Below are 26,126 nucleotides of genomic sequence, written 5' to 3' on the forward strand. Positions count from 1 at the left end.
AGTTACATTCCCTGTTGGCATTTCATGGAACACGGTCATCTCAGGAAGATGGGAACCTCACACGCCGCGATGTCAGAGAGCTGTACTCTAAGGTTATTTCCTATCAAATGCTCCTTCTCTCAGCCGTCCACTTATTTTCTCCTTGGCTAAATCATCTCAAGACAGAAATAGTCTGCAGCCATCCTAGTTCTTCCAGCTTTATATGCATGAACAGGAAAAAGAATTTAGGATTTCACTGTAATGCCATACACAAAAGCCTGCTGGAGAGCATCACTCTGATTAGCTCTTATTCTACAACTAAGAAAACAAGAAAGAATAAAAATAAGGGAGAGCCCAGCATGTGGCTTCTGAGTTTTGCTGCTTCAAGGCTCCTCAGAAAATCTCCCCAGTTGCTTAGGGTGTATGGCATATTTGTGCATATCCCAATAATTGGCTGGTTTTTATCCTCTTTTGATAATGAGGAAAAGAAGGCCAGAAGCAATGTAATGATTTGCTCACTAGCACATCAGAAAACTTTGACTCCATTCGGCAATAAACCAGCTCAGTGCCTAACCTTGAGGTCCTCCCTGCACCCAGTCACTGCTGCTGCAGGCAGGTAAACACCTCCAACACCTCAATTTGTAACACAGGGCACAACAAAGCTGTAACAGCTTCATAACTGCAAACAACGCATCCCAGCTCATGAAGTCCAACACGGAAAAATTTGATTTAGATCTGGGAATTTAATTAGTAAAAGGGATGAAAAAGAAGAAAAACAACTCACATCCAAGAACGCATCTTTGGCAGAATTCATCGCTGGAAAAAAATGTAAGGATGTGAGTTTTGCAGATAGCTCTGATGCATGATGGACTGGACTGAACTCCTCGTTCCAAACTCCCTGAACTTTGAGGATTTGATGCAGGTCCAGATTTAAAATTTCCATTGGGGCTTTTCTCATTAAAACCAGGAGGATCCGGTTTCCCTACAGAGACTGTACCAGATAACTCATTTGCCCCTTCTCCCTCTGTGTGCCATCCATCTCCCTCTTTATCCTTTTTCAGTTTATGTGAGTCTTAGAAACCAAGTGGTCTTTGTTCTCCCTAGACATGGGGTACTCCAGTTTCTGAAAAGCTGGGCTACGGAATTTAGTGCAGGTATCTGCATATGGATCTTTTTAAATAAAATCCCAAATAAAGCTCATCCAAAGCTGTGAGCCCTCAGAAATCACGCTTAAACACACAAGAACATAGGAGACACAGAACATCAATGATGCATCCCTTCTTCCCCCGCTGCCAGGAAAGCACCAGTCATGAGACTCACACAGCTTAAATCCCACTGTAACACTTTCCCACCAGACAAATCCTACTTTATTAAACTAAAGTGCAAGGGAATTAGCCAAACTGCCTGTTCCCTTCACGCCATAGTACATAGAAGCAACCTAATCCACACGCCCAAGCTCCCGGCACTCTTGAAACCCCTCAGCTGGGAATTCCCATCACCAGCTCACAGTTTCCCTCCTGCCAGCTCGCAATTACCTTTCACGGGAAGGAGATAAAACGGGTGGGTGCCTGCCCAAACCCACCCCTGCAGCTCCCCTCCCGCGGCGGCTGGGTGGCCCCCCTGAAGGTGAAATGCACGGCCTGGGTGCTGGGTCAAGGAATTAGACACCAGACTAATTAGTGCTTGGCTTTGCTAGTCAAAAAGAATCATTTGGCTGACCTGACCAAATCTTTTGGTCCACCCCGTGTCATTGCTGGGTGTGATCAGCTGCCCGGGGAGGGGGATTCGGCTGATGGGATGGGGGGAGATGCCCAGTCCAGCTGCCTGACCTGCCCTTCACCCCAGCCTAGCAGGGGCAGCCCAAAACTCTGATGAACAAGAAAGGAAGTGCAAGTCAGTGTGAAGATGGCATTTCATTTACATGAGATAAGCGTCTTCATGTAGCAACTAGAAATCGGGGGTAATTGGCGTGGTTGGGAGCCCGGTGTCTTTTGTTACACAAGGTGTCACAGGCCTCCTCGGGGAGGAGGTGGCGGGGGGGAGCAGAAACCAGCGTTCCTGTGAGCGAGTATTGCAGCCTGGAATAGCGATGTGCTACATCCTATTTCTCAGGAGAGAGGAAGGAAGGAAGGACACGTGAAAAGAAAAATAGCAGTAAATGATCCCACTTCATAATTTTTTTTCCTGTAACCCCTCTGGCCTTACAAACAGGAACTTCATTTTATACTAAAAATAAAGCATGATGGCTGTTTCACAGTTGCAGATGGGTGTTTCCAACTGCGCTGCTAGGTTTCAGCCCTTTTCTATATGCAGCCTGAGCAAGGCATGGCAGGAAAGTGCCTCGCTTTGCATTTGCTATATTTACATATCATCGGCTATCAGGAGAACAAGATGTCCCAGGGGATCCGAAATAGGATACACCGCACTCCATCTCCTGGTCAGTTCAGCCACGGGCCAGCTCCCTATGACCGATACTGTTTGCTTGTCTGCCCATGGCTCCAGCGCGGCCAGTGGCGCTCGAGTAGGTGTTATCCATCCCCAGCCCGGCTGGGACGCGGGCCCAGCTGCTCTGGCACCCCCAGCCTCCCCCCAGACCAAGTCTGACACGTGTGGCTGAGGCAGAGGAGAGCCGGGGCAGTGGGGATAAAAAGCTCCTGTTTCTCTTTCTGACACACCTTTTTTTTTTTTTTTTCCTCCAAGTGCACTTGGAGTACACTTGGTTTTTCATACTAAATCCCCAGCATCCATCAGGAGCATTTCAGCACAGGGTGATGGAGCACACCCAAGCCATCTCCCAGGCAGAGCAGTGCCAGGCCACGAGCAGTACCCCCAGCACAGCTTCCCACTGGCTCACAGAGACCTCCCAGGGGTGCAAAGTGCAGAGGGTGGGTGGGCAGATGGACGGGGTCAATATCCTCTTCTCTGCCGGAGAGGTTACACCTGGCATTACAGACCCCACAAGGCAATGAGCTGTCTCCCTCGGAAGCGTGTTGGATGCCCTGCCTACCTTACCACCTTGGATTTAAATGCCGTTCCCATACGTTGGGTGTAGCTACCAAGTATTGTGCCTTCTGTACATCACTCCACCTTGATTTCAAACCACTTCAGCTTGTGTTTGGGAGTGGTTTCCAAGCATTCAGCTCACCCATATCTTATCCACACTGGTTTCCTTTATGAGCTGCACCCACTACAGGTCCAGAGCTTTAAATGCAAACCCAAACAAATATGTGGTAGTGCTTCCCATTCCCACTGGGCTGGCCTGGAGTGGGAGTGGAGTGAGTCAGGAGTACCATAAAGGAAAGTGAAATAGATCCACCCTGAGCAGACGATAGGATCAGGGCAGATTAGTAGCCTTGGATCAGATTCAAGGGTCAGCATAAATCTTTAATCTTTGCAAAGTCCTAGAGACTCCCTCCCCTACACTCTGTCTCACATGCACACACACCAGGCATGACTAAACAGCTCTCTGCAGGGATGGCAGACACTTCAGAAACTCCCAGCTGGTTTTGGTTTGCAAAATAAAACAATAAAGGTGCTCTCTGTTCTGTAAACGTGAGAACTTCCCTATGCAGGCAGATCGCGACTGATGCAAGCCCTGCTCTTGAGATGCTGCCCAGCGACTGGTGTCACACTACGGCCACCGCTCCTGCCAGCAACTGGGGGCTCTTTGCGGATGGTTCCCCTCCAGTTTGCTCCAGTCTCACGGTCAGACTGTAAAACACTCACCTGCTTAATGCAGTCGGGTGAGAGCTAAGTACAGCCTCCTCGTTGCGTCTTATTAGGTCCCAACAACGTGATCTGCCAAGGTGTCATTACTTATTATTCCTCTATATTTGCTCCCCACTAACGCTGTGTTCAGTGGACATAATTTGGATGGTTCTCAGGTTTCACGTGGAGCTGCAGGTGGTTTCCTCAGCGTAATTGAGGTGGGGGAAGTGCTGGACTGCCCTGGGAGGGGGCAATCCGATGGGCTGGATGAGAAGCCTGTGCCAGCTTTGCACCCAACTGATGCACTAAGGGAAAAGAAAGAAAAAAAAAAAAAAAAGAGCAAAAAGTCCTGGCCTAGTTTTTGTTTCACTGTGCTGGGCTCAGGCTTGAAGGATGTGGTTTGGTGGTCAGCACGGAAGACAGCAAACGAAAAAAAAAAAAATTCCTTTGATTTAATCCAGATCAGGTCTGTGCATGCTCTTCTTGCGGCCATGTGGAAATCACACAAGGGAAAACCCAGCCCACACTGCCTGCAGCTGGGCACGGAGGGACATGGCGCAGGTCCCGTGGTGGCCTTGTCCTGCTCTGTGGGACCTGTGAGCAAGGTTGTCCAGGTGCTGGAATGCAAACCAACCCACATCCCAGTGCCTGGAGAACCTCAACTACCTTGGTGCTCCAGGAGATCCCTCTCCTCACCATGCACCAGGTGCCATCTCAAGCTTTCTTTATAGATTTGTAACAATTCAAGGCACTCTTGCCACCACTCTGCATGCAAAGGGACAGGCAGGTTCTATATAAGTGAATATTTATACATTCCCGTAAACATTTTTAATGGGAAATTGTTTAATATGTCTTATCAAACAGAAAGCATGAGCAGCTGGCCAAGGGAGCCTGGCAGTGGATGTGTCAGTGCTGCGGCACCTCACAGCTATAATTGTTTCAGGAATCCTTCCACTCATCTTCCAAGTAGCTCCGAGATCTGCACAGAGATCTTGGTCTTGCCTTTCCCCTTAAAATGAACACATTTGCCTTGCTCCTGGGTTCAAAAAGCACCTGAAGCACCAGGTGTTGGCCGGAACCTGGCTGCAGCTGGAAAACATCTCTGTGGTTAATGCTGCAGCAGCCAGGGCTCCTGCTTGTCACACACGTGGCAGCACCTGGAGTTGCCAGAGCAGGTGCCTGGCTGACCACCACCACAGCATTCACATCAGCATATCCTGCAAGTCCTGGCACGCAACCACTTGCTGTGGGCACCGGGGACAAGCACCTGCCAGCAGCCCTGGGGACAAGCCACCACCACCAGCCATCCCTCACCCTGGGCAAGCTCCTACCAGGTCCTGGCCAGCCCCATGTCTGCCCAGCTGTGCCATTCCCTTGGCCAGCAGCTCATTTGCTTTTCCAGGACTGCAAAGAGATGGCGAAAACTTGACTTGCTCTGAAGTGCAGGAAAACCATCCCTGGGCTTGTGTACTTGACCAAAGTGTTGGGGTACAGCTCGTGCCAGGGTACGGCCTGGGGGGCTTTGGTTCCAGCCTGGGGACCAGGGATGTCACCAAGCGCTGCGGTGCTGGGCTGCTCTGTTACTATGGGGACGAGCACTGGGGGGATGGCAGGAATAAAATGCAGAAAAATCTCCAGCAGCTTTGTTCCGAGGCCAGCAGCGGGGATCGCTGGGGTGCCATAAACTGCCCTACCTCCCTGCCCCTTGCCCAGCTCCGTGGCCACCCACCCCTTGCGACACCCAGTTCCTTCATATCTTTTCCCAATCTGTGAGGCTGACGACTCAGAGCTGTACACACAGTTGTGGTTACGCTGGCCCGGAAACTCCTGGCGGTGGAGGCAGCGTGCCCGCTGCCCTGCCCGTGGCACCCCGGCTGCCCGGGGAGCATCCCTCGGGGGCTGCATGCCAGCTGAGGGGCCTCGTGCAAGGCGTGTGGGCTGCAGGCACAGTATGGTGGGCGATGTGCGTGCTCCATGCTCTCCGGCAGTGCAGGTTTTGCAGCAGCCGTGTCAGCACGGGATGCAAAATGCACAGAGGGTTTGCACACAGGAGTGGTTTGAGTCAGGCGTCACACACTCACCGCTTATTCATTTCGCTACATGAGCTGCTGGGCAAAGGCTGAATTCTCCATGACCTTTGGACACTCATTTAAGCCATGGAAAGGGTGATAGGCAGCCAGCGGGCAGGGAAAAGAGGCAAATGGCCTTTGGGAGGTGGCAGTGGATGCTGCCATCAGAGCCTCCATTCTGGGGTGGTCCCCAAGTTGGAGTGAGCACAGTGCCCACCATCCCTAGAGCCTTCCAGCACTGGTGTGGAGTGGCAGGGCTGGCTGCCATCCTCTGGCCTTTTATCCTGTAAAACCAAGCAGTACAGCTTGTGGGACACCTTGGTCCTGGGGGACTCCTACATGTCCCTCCTGGGACAAGCCCTTGCTGTGGTCTGCAGACCAAAAGCTGGGCCCAGCCGCCTGCACTGAGCCCCAACCCATGGCCTTCAGGGGCTCCTGCACTCCCGGACCTGCCTTTACTCATCAGACACTGCCATTCAGCCGAACGGAGCCGAGACTCTGTGGTAGAAACAGGCCTGAGAAGACACAGAGACCGGCTGTGCTGCAGGCAGGGAGCTGCAGCGGCGCAGTCGAGGCTGATGACAACCTTCCCGAGGGCATCATCTCAGAAAACAGCAGCGTGGTGATTCAAGGGGAAAGCTTTGCAACAGTCATTCTGGGAAGTTTCCATTTGAATTGCTGCAAAGGGCAGTTTTTCCATGATAAACAGATTGCTTCAATTCCCCAGCAGCACTTGGAGGGGGGCGGGGGGTCACTGCCACCCCATCCCTCCACAGCCCTTCCTGCGTGGGGCCCTGAGTCACCCCCCACCAAGGCCCGGCCGCTGCGGCCCGGCACACGGTGGGGACAGGGACGGGCAGGGCCCCAGCGGGATCCTCGCTTGCAGCAGCGCGGCGCCCTGAGGAACCCTCCCACATCACAAGGGGAATTCAGCCCCAGAGCAGCCCGTACGACTTTGAAGTCAAAGGCACGTTTGAAATCAAGAAGCAGAGAAAACCTCTCCCCAGCTGACTCCTGACCGGCGCGTGCAGAGCTGGGGCCTCCTCTGAGGCTCCCAGGCTGTGCTCCGACATTTTCATCTGCAAACCAGGGCTCCAGTACACTTGTGGGGCCAAACACTTTGACTGTACAGGCGGCACAGGAATTTCTGCTTGCCTTGTCCCCATACCACCTGGGTACGCTCCCTCAAGGGGGTTGCCCAGGTGCGCTCTGGGGCTGCCAAGCACCCCACATTTAACCTGCACCCCCAGAGCAGCACTCCAGCCTTGGCTGACTTTCAGGAACATTATAGTTTTGCACCACTGCAGCTGCTGCTCGTGCAGTTGTTGTAGCCACCACAGAGAAAACACCACTCATCTCCTCCCTGGGTAGACGCTAAAACCAGATTGGGTACCTCATGTCTGGCCAGCAAGGCAAACATCTAAGTAGATATCAGTGAGGGAGAGGAATCCCACTCCCTGCGCCTCTTTAATCCTATGGAATAATGCATGGATCCAGTCCGTCACTCGCTGGAGGCAATGACATACTTCCCACCATTCAATGGGAGCAGGAGCAAGCTGGGGTTGATCATCAGCTGGTACCAGCAGCAAAAATGGCTTGTCAAGCCACAGTGCTACCCATCCAGCATAATGCAGTCAGAATACATTAGAACGTGGTTGTCTATGCCCATAGGTCACATTTCATCTCAAATCACACCAATTTCACAACAACACATGCCAATACCATGTGATAATCATCAGCGACTGCTTCCATTTGGGATGAAATACTACCATGCTGCGCACCAATCAATAGCTGAAGTAAAACTGCTGGCAGGTTTCCAAACCCCACTGCAGCAGGAGGAGAGCACTGGGAAAGGCCCTGAACATGGGCATAACCTTATTAATGATTCAGCGTCAAGAATAGAAATAAGAGTTAAATCTTCCTTAAGCTGCTCAGCACCACATTTGTGTTGTACACATCCTCAGGCAAAAGCACAAATATGAACTCTGTGCAGACCCTGTGACAAAGATAAGTAATATTTGAGGCATGTTTGCATATTCATCAGTGCTTTCAAAGCAGAACATATCTTTGCCTTTTTTCTAGCTGCCACTAACAGGAGGCACACAGCAAGGCTACTGGAGAGCCCCGCATGGTAGAAGGGAATCTTGCAATACTTCCAGGAGCACCATGGGCTGAAAGAAATATAAACCTGTATTGCAGAGAGAATACTAATTATTCCTTCTTGTGTGATGGCCCTGGTGATGACAAACCACTGCCACCATTTTTCGGCCTGAGCTGTTGTTCAGAAAACAATAAAGTGGCATCCCAGCCCGGGTAATGGGGTGGAAAGCAGAGGCTGGAAGAGTAGATAAGACAGACCTCTGGGGACAAGACCAAGGCTGCAGACAGCTGACCCAGCTCTGCCCTGGTCATTATTTTCACCCCAAGAGTGGGGTTCCCAGCTGCAGCCCAGCGCGGAGGCGGACGGCCACGCACAGGATCAGGGTAGCACTGAGGCGGCCAAGGGTCCGATATCCCGCGCAGACACCTACCTGCCTTGCCAGGCTTGCCTTAACCTGGTCTTGCCACAGGACAGTTGGCAGCTAGAGGTCCAGGCAGGATTGCAGCTCCCTATGGATGCAACAAGTCAGGTACGGGGTGGCCAGGGGCAACCAGCCTCGGACAGACCCCATCCAGGTCCCATTTTCCTGAGGGCAGCAGCACGCACAAGAGGTGATGGGGATCTGCCTTGTTATTTTCAGGCATCCCTTGGTGTTGCTTCTTGCAAACAAGTCCCAAACCCCTCTGTTTTCCCACAGCTGGGTGGTGTTACCCAGCCTGCCCCAGCTTTGCAGTTTTAATGAGGCACAAGCTGTGAAAAGCCCCTCCCAGCCGGAGCTTTACTGTGTTGCTCTTTCCAAAGGCACTGGGTGTAATAGCAATAGCTGACTCCATGGAGTGACATGCCCAGAGCAAAAACATACCTGAGAGAAAGACAAATGTATAAGAAACAAATTATTTTAAAATGCCAGGTAGAAATATTACTCTCCATTTCTTAAAACCCCAGTATAGAAGGGCAGTGCCCCGTGAGCGTGGACATGAGAGTGCAGACATCCCATCCATCGCACCTGCCATTTCTAACAGTGCAAAGGTACTGCCTGCCCAGCCTCGAGCCCAGGGCAGTAACGGACATGTTCAATGTAGGGGCCAATTAGCAGTTTTTATCTGGCCATCTGCCACTGAGAGATATTTGGATATTTCTCAAGTGCCATGAAGCACCAGGAGAAGGGCAGTGGGAAAGGTTTGGAGCGTGGGGGCTGTGAGAGCCCCATCTCCTGTCTCCGGCAGCATGCCACGAGTCAGGGTCGCAAAACATTAATACCCCGTGTTGCATAGCGAGGGTCAGTGTCACCGCCTCTGCTGGCTATGGTTACGTGACCTGAGCCCAGCAGAGTAATTTTGCCTTCAGCCCAGAATGCAGTACCGTCCAGGCTCATCCCGCCTTTGCCCTCATCTGCCTGGGCATTCCCGACCCTCTGCTTCCATGCCGAGCATCAACCAAATGTCTAAAGCAAAAAAAGACTTGCTCAAGACCTGCTGCTTTTTCTACGATGAAGCAGCTAAAGGAGAAACAGCAATTATCTGGTTCAGTCTGGTGCTGCTGGCCTGGAACATGCCATGACAACGTGTTTCTTGTTTGAAAGACTCTTTTGTACTAGGACACAGTTCAAGGGATCTTGCAATGCCTGCATTTGTAAACACACGGCACTTGCAGCTACACGCTTTGCAGATGAAAGCCAGGGCAGAGCAGAAGGGCACTTCTCCCTGCCACGGCCGTGTCACAGCCCGGGGGGACGCTCCCCCTTCCCTCATGTCTGCAGGTGGACGTGCTGATTCAGGGACTCAGGAGCCCTGGGGCTGGTTAACCGTGCGTGGTCCTCAAAAGTCACGGCACGTTCAGAAAAATGAAGTCCTGGAAAAAAAAAAATCACAGTAAAAAATGTGCGTCACTGCAGATTATTTTAGGCCCTGGTCCATGCATAATGCAAATAAGCAGCTCTTGGGGTACATGCCTGTAAAAACCATCCAGTCCCACAGCACTTGGTTATAGGAGCTTTCCAAACAGGTGGTGAAAAGCTAAAATGATGTGTCTCTGTGTCCTCACCAGGGTTAAGAAGGGCCCTTGCCTTCAGGAAGACTCTTACCCTTCCTCCACAGGGCTAGTATAAAATGCGACCGAGACATTAAAAAATTCAAGAGCATTTCTTTCCTTTTGAGGCAATCCTGTGCTCATGTTAACCAAAGCATACTCTGCATCTCCACGGTCTCCTTTGATCGGCTCGGAACCGGGCTGCCTCCTTGTACTTCCTTTTCTCGCACCCTGGCTTTATTTTTTTGGTTTTTTCTAAAAATCATTGTATCCTCCTTGCCTTACTTCAAGGAGTCGCTTGGGAAGCCCTATTTATGGGTTGAAATGCTGCTGAAAGAGTTATTGCCATGTTATTCAGCTGTTGTGCCAAGCCTGCATGGGGATCGGGTTTCTGCTGAAAGGGTGCCAGGCACGTCTTTTTCCAGGAACCAGCAGCCGTATTTAGCCTCCGGCTGCACATGAAAGACTGCAGTCGGAAACGTGACATTGTGTCAACATTTGAGGCAGGTCAGAGCTGGGTGAGACCATGAAAACAAGTCCGGGGAACTCAGCACAGCCCGCCGGCGCGGCACGGGCTGCCACGGCTTGGCACTGTGCCAGGGGGCAGCCCCTCCATCATCTTCCTCAGTCGCCCGCATTGTCCCCTCTCCTCTTTGCACTGGGACGGGGCGCGGTGGCTCTGCCAGGCGGGTGATGCCGCGGTGGGATGGCAGATGCAGGGCAGGGGCTGCCCGGCACAGGGGCCCGCAGGCAGAGCATCCCCTGCGGTGCTGCCGCGGCTGCTGCCTTGCCATGACCGAGGGGCACCAGCCCCGGCTCTGCCCCACAGAACCTGCCTGTCCCACTGGCGCTGGGCCAGGGCGGCGAGAAAATCCCCAGCCCGTAATTAGCTTTCGCTTCCTGTATAAACTTCATCTCTTCCACTTATTTCTACAAAGTTTTTTCCTCCGTGACTGAAGATCTGGAGATTCTGTGAGTCCTCCCACCATATGACAAGGTGGGTCAGAGACTGAAAGGGAGCAAGAGCCATGGAAACGAGCCAGAAATCCGGCCCTTAGCAGGGCTGTAAATGCTGCTGCACTGAGCACCAAATGCTGTCCCCAAAATGGGGTTATTTACAGTTGTCTTCAGGGAGATCAATATTAAGCCCTAATTAAAACAAATACAACACAAACATCAGGAGGCATGGAGGCCCCAAATAAATTAATACAAGCAGTCCTGTATTTTTGTCTAGTGTTACTTAAGCTAGCATTACTTTAAGCTAATGCTAACCGCAGTCTAACGGCCGCCCCCAGGCACCCACTTCTCCTCCAGCAGCGTCCCAGAGATGCTGCAGCCCAGGACCAAGCAGCACTGTCCCAGTTGGGCATTTAACCCCTCACCACATTTTATGGTCCACCTGCATTGTGAAAAATCTGAAATATCCTGCGGAAGTGCCCATGCCCCATCCACATTCAGGCAGCACCACTGGGAAACCGAGTCCTTCCACCCATCCCTCACAGGCCAGAGCCACGTATCACCTACCTTTTGCCTTTGAGGAGAGGTTTGGGGTCACCTCAGTTTTGCATGGAGACTAGAAACTCTGCGTCATTGCTGGAGAGGCCAGGGAGGAGCCCGTGTCCAGGTGCCCATGGTACCCCTGAGCTCATTCTGCAGCAGCATGAGCAAAGCAGCACTGGGCTTTGCGAAGCTCTGGTATGGGACTGAAGGACACTGGCAAAGCAAAAACACTATTGCAAAAAGCCGTTTTGTTTTTTCCCTGCAGATCATGGGCAAAGCCTCTGGAGATGTGTCCTCCACAGCAAGGGGCTGCCTCTTCCCAGCATCCCACAGAGGTTGGGGCAGAGGACCCAAAAAGCCAGACTTAGGGAGAATACAGTGAAATAAAGAGGAAAGCACAAAAGCCAGCCAGGCTTTCCTGGCACCTCTCGGATTGGGAAGGGAAAAATCCCTAAAGGTGCCAAGGGAGTTAAAATAAATAAATATCCCCAGGCACACGGGTAATGGGACCTCGAGCTGCCTTCAGGCACCAACGGCACAGGAACCCCGCTCCTCCCTGTGCCCCGTCGACCACACAAAATGACCCTGCTCAAATATCTGGAAGCACAGGAGGCAAACCCTTATCTTCCACAGGAAAAGAATTATTTTATTAAGTATTTTTAAACAACTATTTAACATTTACTCAAGATAAAAATATGTACAATATCCCACCTTGAAGAAGGCTCCAAAATATAAACACTGTACCTCTCCCTAGAGAAAAACAAAAAATTATTCTCTTCAAAAAAACAAAAGACAACTCAGAAACAAGAATACATTCATATTTCTCACTTCTTTATGCTCAAGTAGTTATACAAATAATAGACATCTGAAACGCTTTACCTTTTAATATATTTATATAATATATATATTTATAACAGGATTTTACAAATAAAGGCAACAACTGTATACCAAAAAAAACCAAAACCAAAATAAACATTAGAACACGATCTGCAATCAAGCATAGTGCATCTCAACAGCTGGTGCAATGGGAGCACGAAATGAAAATCCATACAACAGGGTTTTTGGACACAAGTTCTCAAAACCAGTAAGAAAAAAAAAAAAACACAAACCAACCAAAAGAGCACTGCATTTCACAGTGAAGTTCTGGGGTTTTTTTAATTTAAAGAAAAAAAGCCAAATTGGACACGATGTTGCTCTGTGGAGAAAGACTCTTGCAGTTTAATGGGATGAGTGTCAACACCCTAACCCTCTTTCTTTAATACAGTAATGTGGGCCAGGGTTTGCCAAGGAGACTAAGGAATTCAGATGCTCAAACCCCACCGGGATTAGACTCCTTTGAAAATCCCAGCCTTTTAATTTTTCAAAGGCACTGACGGGGCATATTCAGCGGGCACCGTGCTGTCAACGTGGGCTGAATTGCTCCCTCTTGCACGAAGATCTCGACTTATCCCACGTCGGGAAGCGGCTGTTCACCAGCTAGGCCCCCACTGACAGAATTCGTAAAACCATTTCCAATAGACTAGACCTGGCAAAACTGTACAGCGGCAGTGAGAGGGGCCTGGAGTCAGGTGCAACAAGCGAAGTGATCCTTGGGATATTTTCTCTCCTCCCCAGCCCAAACTAGCAGCTCAAGTTACAGGAAGGGGAGCGTGTTAATTTATTTATTAGATGTACGCCATGTAAAGCTTCCAAGCAGCATCTACATTTTATTTCTTTTAAAAAAAAATAAAATTTTTTATATATATATATATATCAGCAAAGGTGTGGAGAAAAACCCGTCTTAGGTCTACCTGACTGCATGATCAAGCAGTGGCCACTGCTCTGCTCCTCCTCCGCTTTTGGTGCCTTTGCCGCCACCACCACCACGCTCAGGGCAGCCGCACCGGTCACTGGGACACCATGATGTCCCATCCGAATAGGTTCAGCTCAACCTACCAGCCATGGGGCTGTTGCCTTAAAAGCCCTTATGAGAAGTACCATACTTTCATATTCACAGACCCTAAACCCAAGTCTGCCAAATGGAATATTTTTTTCACAGCTTTGCGATATAGTTGCAGCTGACGGAGTCAACTGTTCTGTAGATGCGGAAAGGGAAAGCGGCAAGGGCCAAAGCACAAAACCCTTCTCTTTTTTCTTTTCTTTTGGAAGTAGTTCTGAATCACTAACCTGGGCACATCCTTCATCCTTCTCCAAGTTACCTGACAGGTCAGAGAAAAGGGGATTTAGCTTCCTATGTGCAGTGAACCTCATCCCCACACCTCAGTCCAGCCAATATATAGAAGTGAAACAGTCTCAAACTGAAAAAAAAAAAAAAGTCACACTGTGCTTAGTCTTTGGTTTCCAAGTTCAAAGGAGGAATCTGCTTCAAAGCTTGAAGCAGAGCCGAGGAGTCAATAGGGGAATGGGCTGGTATGGGAGATGGAAGTCTCTGGGGCATCAGCAGAGGCGGGGAGATTTTATCGGGGTTCATGAACCCCGTAAGTGCTGCGGCAGAGGCCGGGAGGCTGGGGTACAAGACAGGTACGGATGCCGGGTACCAGCACTTCTCCAGCATGGGCAGATAGGCTGTTGCGGATGGTGGGATCAAATAGAAAGGCAGGCACAAGGGAGGCTGGTGAGCGTGAGGGCCCAGAAAGCTGCTGGAAGAGCCCATCATGTCACTGCCAAAAGGGCCCTCGTCCTCTGGTGACTCCAGCCTGCTCCTTTTGGCCGGCGGGTCGTCAGTCTCTTGCTTAATAGAGCTTATTCTCTCCTGGACAGTGTACTTGAGTTCAGTATCCTTTTTGAAATACTGCTGTTCAGATTTCGAGTCACTTTTCTCCAGCTCTCCCCCGTACCCACTGTCCGTGTCTGTGTCGCTGCCGCTTTGCTCCCCGCTGGAGTGAGCAAATGTCCTCTGGATCACAGGCACGCAGTTTTTCCCATGTCCCTCCGCCGCTTTGGTCAAGGAGACAGGTTTTTCTTTCAAGTCCACCATTTTAGGAGGGATGTCTACAGCCTTGCGGCCGGCTCCGCCCTGGAGCACCTCGGAGGCCATTCGGTGCAGATGGCTGACCAGCTGGGACGACTTCAGGTCCTTCCCGTTCTCGTGCTTTGCCAGGTATTGCAGCATTTCCTTGGCACACATCTGGAAACCGGATCGAAACATTTCCTGGCTGGAATCAAGGTTTCTTGATGACAGGTCACCTAAGGAAACATTAACAGAAAAGAAATTAAAAATTAACAACATGCTAAATAGTTCCACTACCATCTTTGAAGCGGGCTGGAGGCGACATTAAGCTTTGGTTACAGCACAGCTAGAAAGGTGAACTTGATGGTCAACTTGAATTTTACATATATTCACTCAATTTCTGCAGAAGCATACATTTTTATTTGAACATCCGTCTGTCCACTTTTACATAATTACTTTAAACTTCTGGTTTAGTTCTGTATTTACTGTATATGCCACCTTCAACAGGTGCTGAAGTACAGAGCGAAGGAGTGAGTCGAGCTGGTACCTCCTCTGGGAAACACCCCAGGGAAGATAGATTGCACCTTGCCCTTCACCTCCAGGCAGAAAGGAGAGCTCCTGGAGCACGTCTGCCCGCCAGCAGCTCCGCCAGCAGCTCTGCCAGCAGCTCCGCCAGCAGCTCCGCTAGCCTTGGGCGATTTCGCTTCGGCTTCAAGCTCTATTGCACTCCCTGTGGCTGTCAGAGCACTGGAAGGCTCTTCAGAAAAACTAAATTTTACTTTATCAGATTCACGTGAGTGCCACATGTGAAAACAGAAGGAGGAAGTACATCTAAAGCATGATAAGCTGATACACCAGGTCCCCTCTTCGCCTGCAGAACACAGGCTAGCTTGTTTATAAAGAGGCCTAAAAGGGGAGCGTACAGAAAGCAGATTTATATGTATGTTCAGAAAAAACTCCAAACAAACAAAACTGGGTTTGGCCAAAAGCTCAGGAACATGAATGGAAAGATTTGAATGGCTTTGGAGAGAATCTCACAGCAAACCTGGGCTTTAAATAAAACTACTTAAAATCCAATTTAATTTCAAAACAACTCTACAGGATACTCTACATTGACCATATCGAGAAATGCATCTTTTTTGCGAAACCTCATAAGCAAAGTGAGAGAAAATGACAGCGATTAAAGGCAAGAATTCCTGCCTCCTCCCTTCTCAGGAACGAAGTGTCACAACTGCATTTCAAAGGCTCAAGAGAAAGTCCATCAAGCGCACACAGGTTCTCACATGATATGTTTTTAATACTCACCTGCTTGTAAACCATTCTGCAAAGCAATTATTTTCTGTTGCTGCTGCTCAATTAGATTAGTTAGTGCTTTCACATGCTTCAAGGTGAGCTCGAGAACCACAGCCTTCTCCAAGTGACCTAGAGTCTGAAAGCAAAGGGACAGGTTGGTGTCTGCCGTGGGGTCGGACACACATGCAGGAGCCTGACGGGGCTGTCAACGTTTTCTGAACAACACAGGAAGGACTAACACAGTTTGGAGAAAGGGCATAAAAGCAGACCCTAGATCCTGAACAGTACAGGACTATGAACGACAGTACTCCCTGAAAATCAGTTTAAAAGCAGGCTGCACAAAAGGCTATCACAGAATCGCACGGGTATTTTCAGACCAGCCACATAGCTCAAAGCTAAGTATTTTATTTATCAGTTCTGCTGCCCCTGCTGGCATCGTGACCTTAGCACAGGGGAATCCGGCTGGGGGCTCCTCCGGGCCGGCAGCGGGGGGTGCAGCGGGAGCCCCTCGAGGGCTCCGATCCCGGGACAGTCTGGGATGCGTTTGCAGCCCGCCTCGGGCGTGCGGCCACCACGGGGCAGGGGACACATGGGGGAACGGGAGGGGGGAAGAAAAAACCCACCCAAATCCCCGCTGCAATGGCAAGCAAAGACCCGGCCGCGGGGGAACCGCTGCCGCGGGCGCCTTCGCTCGAAGGCGCCGGCTCCGTCCAGCCGCGGCGGCGGGTCCCGGGGGGCCTCTCCCACCTACCGTCAGCTTGAGGTGCTCGGGCAGCAGGTCCTTCAGCTGGGCGATGCACTCGTTAATCCTGTCGCGCCTCTTCTTCTCTATCAGCCTGTGAGGCAACTTGTAGGTCTCCTGCAAAGCCAGCGGCAGCGGGTCAGCGCTCCGCTGCGGCGGGGGCAGCGCGCCCTGCGCGACCATCGCTCCCCGCTCCTTGTGTCCCCCCAAGCCCCGAATAACTGCTGAGCTCCGGCGGCCCCACGCCCGCGCCCCCACGCAGGGAGCAGCCCGCAGGCAGCCTCCGCCGGGAGAAAGTTTTCTCTCCCAGGGCGGGCTGCCGCGCAGCCCCCAGTTTACCTTATTGTCCTCGCTCCTCTTTAACCCCCTCCTGGGCTTGTACACTTGGTACATGTGCGCGAAGTCCAGCCTGCACGGGCGAAACGAAAGTAGCCAAATTATCCCTGTTCCCCGAGGGCCGCGGCGGGGCCACTCCTCCCCCCGAGCCCGCCGCCGTCCGCCGCCGCTTACCCCGGCACGTCGCCGCTCTCCAGGGCGGGCAGCTTGCCCAGGCAGACGGGCGGGGGCTGCGCGCTGGGGATCCGCTCCATGGCGGTGCGGTGCGGAGCGCTGAGCGGCGGAGCGCGGGGCGGGCAGCGGCGCTCAGGCCGGGCTGCTCATGCCGCGTCCGCGCCGCGCGGGCTGAGGAGCGGCGGGCGGCGGCGGGCCGGGTTAAATGCGGGCGAGTGGGTGGACGGGAGCGACGTGCGCTACCCTGTGACTGCCGGCACGTCTGGCGGCCGCCGGGGCGGGCGCGCCGGCCCCCCCGTCACATGAGTCTCACGTGTCGGCAGCGCCGCCGCCGCCGCGCAACGTGCCGGGGGGAGGCGGGGCCGCCCCGGGCTGGGCCCGGCTGGGCACCCCCGGCAGCGCACGGCCCGAAGCGGGGGAGCGGCGGGTCCCGGCGGCAGCGCTGCCCCCGCCTGCACGTGTGTCCCGGCGGGATCCCCCGCCCCCCCCGGCGCGGAGCTCCTGTCCCCCCCCCAGACTCCCGGGTCCGCTGTCCCCAGCGGGGACGCGGGGCGGGTTCGCACCGCCGTGACCCCGCTGCGCGGGGGGCGAACGGGCGCAGCTTCAGCCTTGAAACTGTGCAGTGAGTGCGGAACGGGCTGAAACGGTTTTACCGACACAGCCTTTTACTGATTGAATTAAAAAACAATAATAAAGGCATAAACACAGACCCCAGTTAAATCGGCAGCCTGAGAACTCTAGAAACACGGACAAAATACCCGAGAATCACTGTGAAATGGCTATAGGCAAATGCTAGTGTGGCAAAGTAGTTTAGGACGTTCCATGCTTTTGCCAAGCATCTGCAATTCTTGGATGCCAGCTGTTGCAAAACACTGAGCATGATGACAATGCGTGTACCTGCCAAGGCAAACCTATTCTCTTGAAGGGCTACGGTCATTTTCCCTGCTGAACGCTGAACAAGTAGAGGCAAGCTCATCAGATAAAAGGCGCATTTACCGAGATAAGGTAATAGCAGAACTCCAGCACAGAGCCTCTGCTATCGCCTCAGAGTCCTGGTCCGCTCCACGTCAGGAGGAATCTGAGGTCAGGAGGTATTACGTGAGAGCACACAGAGATTTTCTACAGGCAATGGAGACAGGCTTTTTAAGGCTCGCTGCCAGCTGAAGGTGCGTGTCGTTACCAGGAAGAATCCTCAGGGAAGTCAGAGCCTTGCAGAAATCTGCTAGCTGTAAATGTAAGGTTTATAAAAAACAAAAACCTCTTTATAAGATCCCAGCTGCATCCCCAGCATAAACAACGGAGCACTGTATCAATGACATGCAGCTCCCAAAAAGCAGCTGCTTAGGCTGTCCCACTCAATATGGTCTTCTTGGTATTTTATGTCTGAGCCTGCAAACGTGGCGTTTATGGCCGTGATCCCCTCACTGATCTGAAGAGTCTGCTGTGATGCTGCAGAGCCAGCCCCCTGCAGAGGAGAGAACCTACGGACTGAACATGAAGCGCTGAATATAAATGGGGCAGGATCACAGCTCTGGGCTGCCGACTTCTCAAAGCAGAGCTTGTCTTCCATACAGGCATTGAGCAAATTCAGTAATAACCATCACAAAAAATGGAAGTGATGTGTTTGTCCCTTCCTGCAGTTCAGGGGAAAGTAACCAGCATAAATAAATGGGTACAGAATCAGATGGTTCATTCTCTCGCTGGCCTGAAGACCCAAATTGTTGTTTTCCAAGCAAACGGTGAAAAAAATACAATTTTTAATCTGTCCCATCACTGCTTCTCTGTCCAAGGCAACAGAAATAATTAGAGCTTGCTGCAGCTGATTGCTAATGAAAAACGAGGTTTGGGGCCAACCTGCTCTGCATTTTAAGCACAGACTCTAAGTGTACGTGGACAGTTTCATGCCCATGAATTGTCTGACTCCTGAATGCTCTTTCAGATATTCGGTACATTCCTGCAGTGGGTGGTGAGCTACAAATCAGGGTCAGAGGTAATCCCCAATTATTTAGCCCTTTTACTGTTCTCATGCTTGCCAAACAATTCTCCATATCAGGATTTACTCATGACCTTAAGGGATGTTGCCAAGGATTTAGGAGTCCCCTAAAAAGAGGATCCAAATGAAGTTATTACATTCTTGGGCATCAAGTTAGATCGCTGGAGAGTTGAATTACATTTTCCTGGAGATCAGTTTTCATAAGCTAAGGCTGATGCAATCATCGATTTGCCTTCTCAATTTTGTTTTCTGAGTTATTTCTACGGGGAGGGTTCCTTTACAACGTACAATTAAGGCAGCAGCAAAATGTTTAAAAAGGCTTAATTTTCTAAAGCTGTTTGCCGAGCAGCAGGTCTCCTGAGCACTTGCTGCGGAAGGGCTGGGAGTCACAGGACAGAGGCAGCTCGTGTCCAAGGGGGATTTGCAGTTATTTACAGACACGGTAAAAGGCAAGGGTTTGGGGATCGCTCGGAAGGTGTGCTGAGGGCACGCTGCGGGGGTCGAGATCCAGGACCTGCCCCTTTCCTGGGACTGTCCCCTTCCAACTACAGCGATTTGGGGGAAAACATTCCGAAAATCCCTGGCACCAACGTCTGATCGGAGCCTATGTGGGCAGCACTGGGAGTTAACAGATGGGTTGTGGATTCAAGCTTACGATAAGGTTACTGAGGGTGGTTTTGTTTTAAAATGTCTCTTACTTAATATATCCATGAAGGCCAGGCATGTGCCTGTGGCCTGTAATCAAATCGCTGACTCTCCCTCTCTCTCATTTCCAGCAATCTCGTTTCAGGTTACTGGCACCGGAGGTGAAAGAACAGCCATGTCTTGGTCATGCCGTGCGGGAGGCACTGCATAGACATGGTTAGCCCTCAGCATCTGACCGACAGCCTCAAGGCCTCAATCATTAACACCCACTACTTTTTGCAGAAGGAAAAGCTTCTGTGGGAGCCAAACTATCTCTAGGAGAGCGGGGCAGCGGGGTGCACTCCTTGCCCAGCCTGTGCTCAGTAAACGTGGTGGCTTTTCTTCCCTGACAGACAGATCTCCAGCTGCGACACCAGCTTCTGGGATGGACGTCAAAGTCCTCAGTGGGCAGCAAGGTGCTCTCAGCTACACAGGACGGTACCTCCATCAAACCCCCACTGCCTTCCTGCAGCCTGGGGTTTGCGGTACTGCAGCATCTTGGTCAGTGTAGGATGTGTCGAGCCAGGAGCGCTCAGGATCAGCAGCTCCCAAGAGACCCGTATGTCTAATTTCCCAACCATAGGGTCTAAGGCGCGCATAGGAAACCTCACACCCATCAGCTGAAGGCAGGATCCCGAAATGGGCACTGCGGGACTTAATAGCGTAGGGCTTGAGGAGCAGTTTGACACCCACCAGGGCAGTCCCATATCCTTCTGGTAGCCTGCAGGTAATTGCAAAAGCTTGACTTTAGTGTGAAGTCTGGTGGTTTCAGCTGCGTGTGTGTGTGACTCACTATCTCAATAGCACAGCTGGCCACGCTCACTGCCCTGATGAAAGGAATTGTCCACAAGTTAGAATAAGTTGAGATTTAATATTGTGAATACGTGCACCCATCACTGCTTAATTACATTGGTTTAGCCTACCATGGACTCAGCTTGAACAAAACACTGGGAAAACCTAGTGAGAGCTGCTGTCTCTGTGGTGTCCTGGGCAAGCGAAGAGCTCTCCCTGCAGCACTACCGGATCGCTGCCGGGCACGTGAGAGCTGCGGGTAGATGCTGGCACCGCTCAGTGAAACTTGCCTTAGGATTATTCAAATGAAAGCCATTCCCCTCCTTGAGCAGAGACATTTGCCAGCACCCAGTGTAGCAGTGGGAGGAATATGTAGGCAGAAACTATTTGGAAGTGGCAAAATTTGTGGACATTACAAGTCATAATAAGAGACTTTAGCCCACTTTGATACTCTGTTTAATAAAACATGCCGGTTTCCGGGTGACATCCTGCCCTGCCTCACACCGCCAGCCAAACCCAGGAGCCGAGGAGCTCACGCTGCTTAACCAGTTCCCCGCTGGCTGGTTGCACCATCTCGTGAGAAAGAACTCCGGGCGTGCAGAGCCGTGCACACCCCTCCGGCCGCGCGCCTGCTGCAGCCGCTCCTGCCCCGCCGGCTGACCCTGCGAGCACGAGCAGGGCCCTGAGCCTCTGTCTGCACGTGGTGTAGAAGCCATTTCAAAGGTGATGTCCCTGCGGCTGTGTGGCCTCTGCAGAGCCCAGGTGGGGCAGGGGATGGCAAGGGGTTACGTCCCCTATTTGGAGACAGCAGGGAGCCAGCTGTGGGCAGAACAGCTGGGCTGCCAACCCATCGTGCTCGGGAACGGGAGTTGCTTCTCATCCCGGGTGACAGCGTTGTCTGGTGCATGCTTTGCACAATGGTATCTGATCACATTCCTCCTTCTGCCTAACATCAAACAGTGAGTCAGCGATGAAGCCTCATCAGATGTTTCTCTGCTTCAGCTTTCATATCTGGAAAACAAAAAGGATGGTGCTCTGCAAGTATGCAAAGCAAAGAAAGTAGGGTGTCTTTAGATCTATGACTTAGAAAATACCACACCTTTTAACTACCGCATTATTTATTTTTCGCTGGCATCCACATATCCCAGCATGAATCAATACTGCCAGGGCTCATAGTCTAGGGAGGCTTTGTTCTTGCTGGTGGATGTAGGTAACAACAGCTACAGGGCCAAGATACATTTCATCTGAGTCAAATACTAACATAAAAAGTATTCTGAAAGTGCTAACTGGATTTTAAAAAGACCTCCCTCCACTAAAAATAATAATAAAATAAACCCAGAACAGGCAGAAGGAGAGACTAGGAGTCTGTTCCTCCTGCAGTTCATGTCAGGACATGGATAAGTTAAACCTTGACCTCTGAACCTGAGCCTGTCGGACAAGGTCTGTGCGATCTGCGTGCTCGTGGCGTGTACGGCGCCTGTTGATCAGTTCAGAGGGGACTTGGTTCAAACCGTAAATATCATTAGCAGCAGTGGCAGAGCAAAGGCTGTTTGTCAGGGCTCGTGGCAGAGGTGAAGAGCACAGCAGTTCAGTGTGGGAAGCTGGGTGGGACAAAACCTGGCAGGTGACTCAAGCACTGCGATGGGGAACCCAGCTGAACTCCTGCAGGGACACTGCCAGCTCCCATGGCTGGAAATAAGGCAGAACAAGCCTGTGTACTACTGCATGTGGACTTGCTTAGCCCAGCCTGGTCTTTGTAGGCTTGTATGATCCTACAGGATCAGGCACCTGCTTGGGAAGGAGGTGCCCCATGGCTGGCTGCAGGCTGCAGTTGTCCTGATCAACAGGGGCTGCTTGAGGTGTGCAGATGGATGACTCTGCTGGGAGAGGAAAAGGGATTATTGGGACTCTAACTTGCTAGGAGTTAACAAACATTTAACCCCTTTGAATAAATGGGATGCAAAGAAAATGCAGGCAGTAGGGGAAATGCAGGTGCACAGGCTCCTTCGTAACAGGCCAGACAAACCATACACTTGAAATTGTTTCCTAGTCATGCAGACTTAAAAAACACTTGGATGTGAATATCATTAAGCTCTGGGGTAGTCTAGAGCAGCCGTGGGAGAATGTAACCAGTGATTTACTAAATAAGAAGCCAAACCTCTGAATCCAGATCCACCTCCTCCCAAACTCCCTGTCTGATCCCATGTCCATCACGAGCCAGATGTGGCTTGGGCATTACTCTGGCTGCAAATTCAGCTGAAATATGCACCAACAGGAATTCAATGGAATAGGAAATATTCCCGGTGGATACATGCCTAATCAAGATTACACACAGTTTTGCTGACTGGGTTCCTCTGACTTGAAACAGGACCACTCCGCACCGCGCAGTAGCCCTTGTGCTGTGCTGCAGTCAGGCTCCTCACCTAAACGGCACCTGGAGGGGAATGTGCCCATATTTATGCAGAAAATACAGCCCACTGGGACATAGAAGAAGGCAAAGTACACCCGAGGCATCCCTACGAGAAGTACTAGTTGACAGGAATGTCTCTCATAGTGCCCTTCCCTCTGTATCAGAAGTGATCTGGCTTGAGAAGTCCTGGAGCAAACCACAACTGAGGGTGTTGCTGTCTTCCCCAAATACTTTCTCTAATGAGGTTTTTAAATAGTTTTACCCCGCCTACACTGGCAGCCAGAGCACTTTCATCTCCAGGTGAATGGGAACCGAGGTGGGACTCTGCTGTCTGCTGGGGAGGATCATTTCCATAGTGCAGGCGAGGCTGGCAGGGAAAACCTGCACGATAGCAGGGAAATGCTCATTCTCGGAGATGCCTGCGGATTGTGGCACAAATATTAACCACATGCATCACTGTTTGAAATGCAAAGAGCACCCCGGCAGTGTGGGTTCACTAGAGAGGAGGTGTGTTTCGGTTACACCTTCACGTTGATGAGAACTGTGCATCAGCAAGCAGGTAGCCACTGCAAAAATGAGGTTTATTAACAGGCTACAGGACTCAATTTGTTGCAACCTGTACCTACGGTGCCCTGAGTAACCGCACACCTTTCATTCTTAGGTGGCAAAGATCATGCCTATCCTAGAGGTTTTCTGGTGGGTGTGGAAGTACTTTCCACGTCAATGCATCTCGCCCCCTTCTCCTCCCCTGCACTGGCGGCTGGTGGAGCAGCACTGACGTGCAGCCTCAGAGGCGAGAACTCAGCTGAAGAGGAGTCTGAGACTTGACTGGTACCTCTGCGGCTTCGTCTCCCATGGGGATGCCAGAGCACATACAGCGTTGGCTTCACACAACTGCTTTGCGGGGCTGAGTGTGGGGTAAACATCTGAGAGGTCAGACGGTGCTTTGTGCATTTTTTCCTGTGGGGAAAAAATAATTTCATCACAAAATATTCGCATGGGCTATATCCTAATAATCTGGGGAAATATATATGTGGCCACACAAGCTCCTTAAAACTGTCCCTTCTCATTTTATAAACTGCACGTCTGTATAATGAAGTCTCAGCCCTGAAGAGCTGCAAACATTTGCAGCTGCTGCCCAGATGTGGTCACCCGGAGTCTCTGCAAAGGTTTCAGGGGAAAACCCCCGTCTGCCTCGTGTGTAATGCCAAAACAAAGGACAGAGGTTTCGTTTCACAAACCTCGACCAAGGAGCCATTAAGTGCCTTTGATCTCCAGATATAAAAATGATCTTTTGATTTAAGATTATGAAAATGAATAACCATCTGCTAAGAAACAGCTACGGACCCACGTTTTATTGAGGCCATATGGTGTCCGGGGTTTCTACGTATGAATTCAATTAGCTGCTTGTGTCTGCGTCAGTAATTCTGTATCCACCCAGTCATGTTTTTGGAACAAATATTATAATATTCCCATGGATCCTCCAGACAGTGGGAGGTGTTTCCTTCACTGTGAAGCGTTTGGGAAGTGATGACTTTGTCTCATTTTCATCTTCCCCTACTCTGCATTTCTAGTCCCTCACATCTCAAGGCTTGGAGCTTTCCCGGGATCTCTGAGCCAGCTGTGGTGCTGAGTAAAAACATCCCTGACTCCAATTTGCCTGTCAGGGCTCATGTTTTGGCTTTCCCTATCACCCTCATGTGGAACCTCTCTTGTCCACCTCTCCTATGCTGGGACTAAGTTTGTGGTGGTTTTGAGAACATAACCCATATCTAACCTAAGCCAGATCTACTCCAGTCTCCTTTCCACACTGCTTACCAGGGGTTTACTCAGGGCTCAGCTCTGCTGACAGCAAGGTGTCTGTTGCCACCACCTTGCAATCTAGAAGGGTGGCATGATGTAAAGATACAGTCTTTTTTACAGGGTACAGAAAGGTGGGAATGACCAGTTGCCTGACTGGCCACCAGCCCCAGCAGATGGACGGCTTTCCTGCCTGGGAAGCCAGACTGCACAGAACCCAATTAGCTACTATCATCTTTGAAATCTAATAATCTGGAAGTCCCTTTTTCTTTTTCTTTTTTTTTTTTTTTTTTAATCAGTGGCTGAGCACCATGCACTGCACTCAGCAAGCTGCATACTTGCAGGGATTTGCCTCTTTGCAGTGTTGGAAGTGAGAAAGATCCGGTCACAGGACTGGGCTGGGCAGGAGCCCCCAGAGCAGCAGGTTGTGATTAGGGGCTGCAAGGGCCTTGCTCGCAGACCGCACCTTCCTCTGCATCCTGATAACTCATCTGCACAGGAGACAGCCTTGAAAAATGCTGCTGAGCAGAAAGTATTCCTAGCAAAGGGATGGTATTTGTTGTTTGCTCTTGACTTTTTCGGGGAGGGATGGGGTTGTCAAGCTAAATTGCTATTTATAGACATATTTCTCGAAAGGTTTTCCGTTTTCCCTCCTCTTTTTGTGCATGTACTAGCGCAGCATAGACTTTGCAGGGTTTAGCTTAGTCTAAAAGAAATCAGCTTTTGTAGAGCCCTGCATTGTGCCAGAACAACACAGAACAGAGATTATCGCAGAAACTCCCACTCAGACAGAGGCCACCTCCTCCTGTGAGTACACACTCAGCAGAGACACCCCCGGCCCCCGGGTCTGGCCAGGAGCTGCTGCCCCCCATCCCCTGCCCTGGGAGCAGGGACAGCGGTTCCTTCTCTGTAGAAAACCGCTTTTCCCAGGGCTGCCAAGGCTCCTGTACCACTGCCCCAGGCTCGGCACCGCTGCTGCCCCAGACCTTGCCTGGAGCACTGGACTGTACAACAGCAGGGCTCCCGCCCCCGCTGCTCCTCATCGGCTGAAACACCCGTTCTGGGCGTCTAATGATCCCCGAGCTGCTGTCACAGGCTGGGCACTGGGTCTGGAACAGGTCTGCTGTCCCTGAAACATGCTGGGATTTATTTACCTTTTTTTTTTTCTCCTTACGAGCATTTTTAAGGCTTAATGTCTTACAGTTTCTGTCCACTACAGCTGATGGAAGAAGCCAGTCAGGTGAAACATCCCAACATACTTTACATCTATAAAACACCATTTTACCACCTTTTTCAACGCTGGGCCAGGACCTCTCGCACTGTCCTCCTTCCTCTTTTACACTGAGAAAATTTGTACCAGGGAGATGGATTAAAATCCATGGCTCGCATTGCCCTGCTGTGTAGGACAGCACTGTCACGCAGCGACCACCCTGAGCAGACCATGGCAATGTCTCTTGGGTTTTCTTCATTTTTTCCCTTTTCCTCTTGGGGTTTCTCACTAATGATCTATGTTTGACTGTTTTAAGAATGGCTTTACATTATCAGTATGTGGTTACATTCCTTCGGT

General features: G+C 51.1%; 1 protein-coding gene across 1 annotated transcript; it reads right to left on the reverse strand.

The window, feature by feature from the left end:
* Positions 1-12,005: 12,005 nt before the first annotated feature.
* Positions 12,006-17,061, reverse strand: BHLHE40 (basic helix-loop-helix family member e40). Its single transcript, XM_065642845.1, has 5 exons — positions 16,881-17,061; positions 16,710-16,779; positions 16,380-16,487; positions 15,641-15,764; positions 12,006-14,571 (listed from the first exon to the last, which is right to left on the reverse strand). The coding sequence occupies exons 1-5, from the start codon at positions 16,958-16,960 to the stop codon at positions 13,712-13,714; spliced, it is 1,242 nt and encodes a 413-aa protein (XP_065498917.1). The 5' UTR covers positions 16,961-17,061; the 3' UTR covers positions 12,006-13,711.
* Between the last annotated feature and the right edge of the window lie 9,065 nt (positions 17,062-26,126).

This window comes from Caloenas nicobarica, chromosome 11 (assembly GCF_036013445.1).
Source record: "Caloenas nicobarica isolate bCalNic1 chromosome 11, bCalNic1.hap1, whole genome shotgun sequence".
Lineage (NCBI taxonomy): Eukaryota > Metazoa > Chordata > Aves > Columbiformes > Columbidae > Caloenas > Caloenas nicobarica.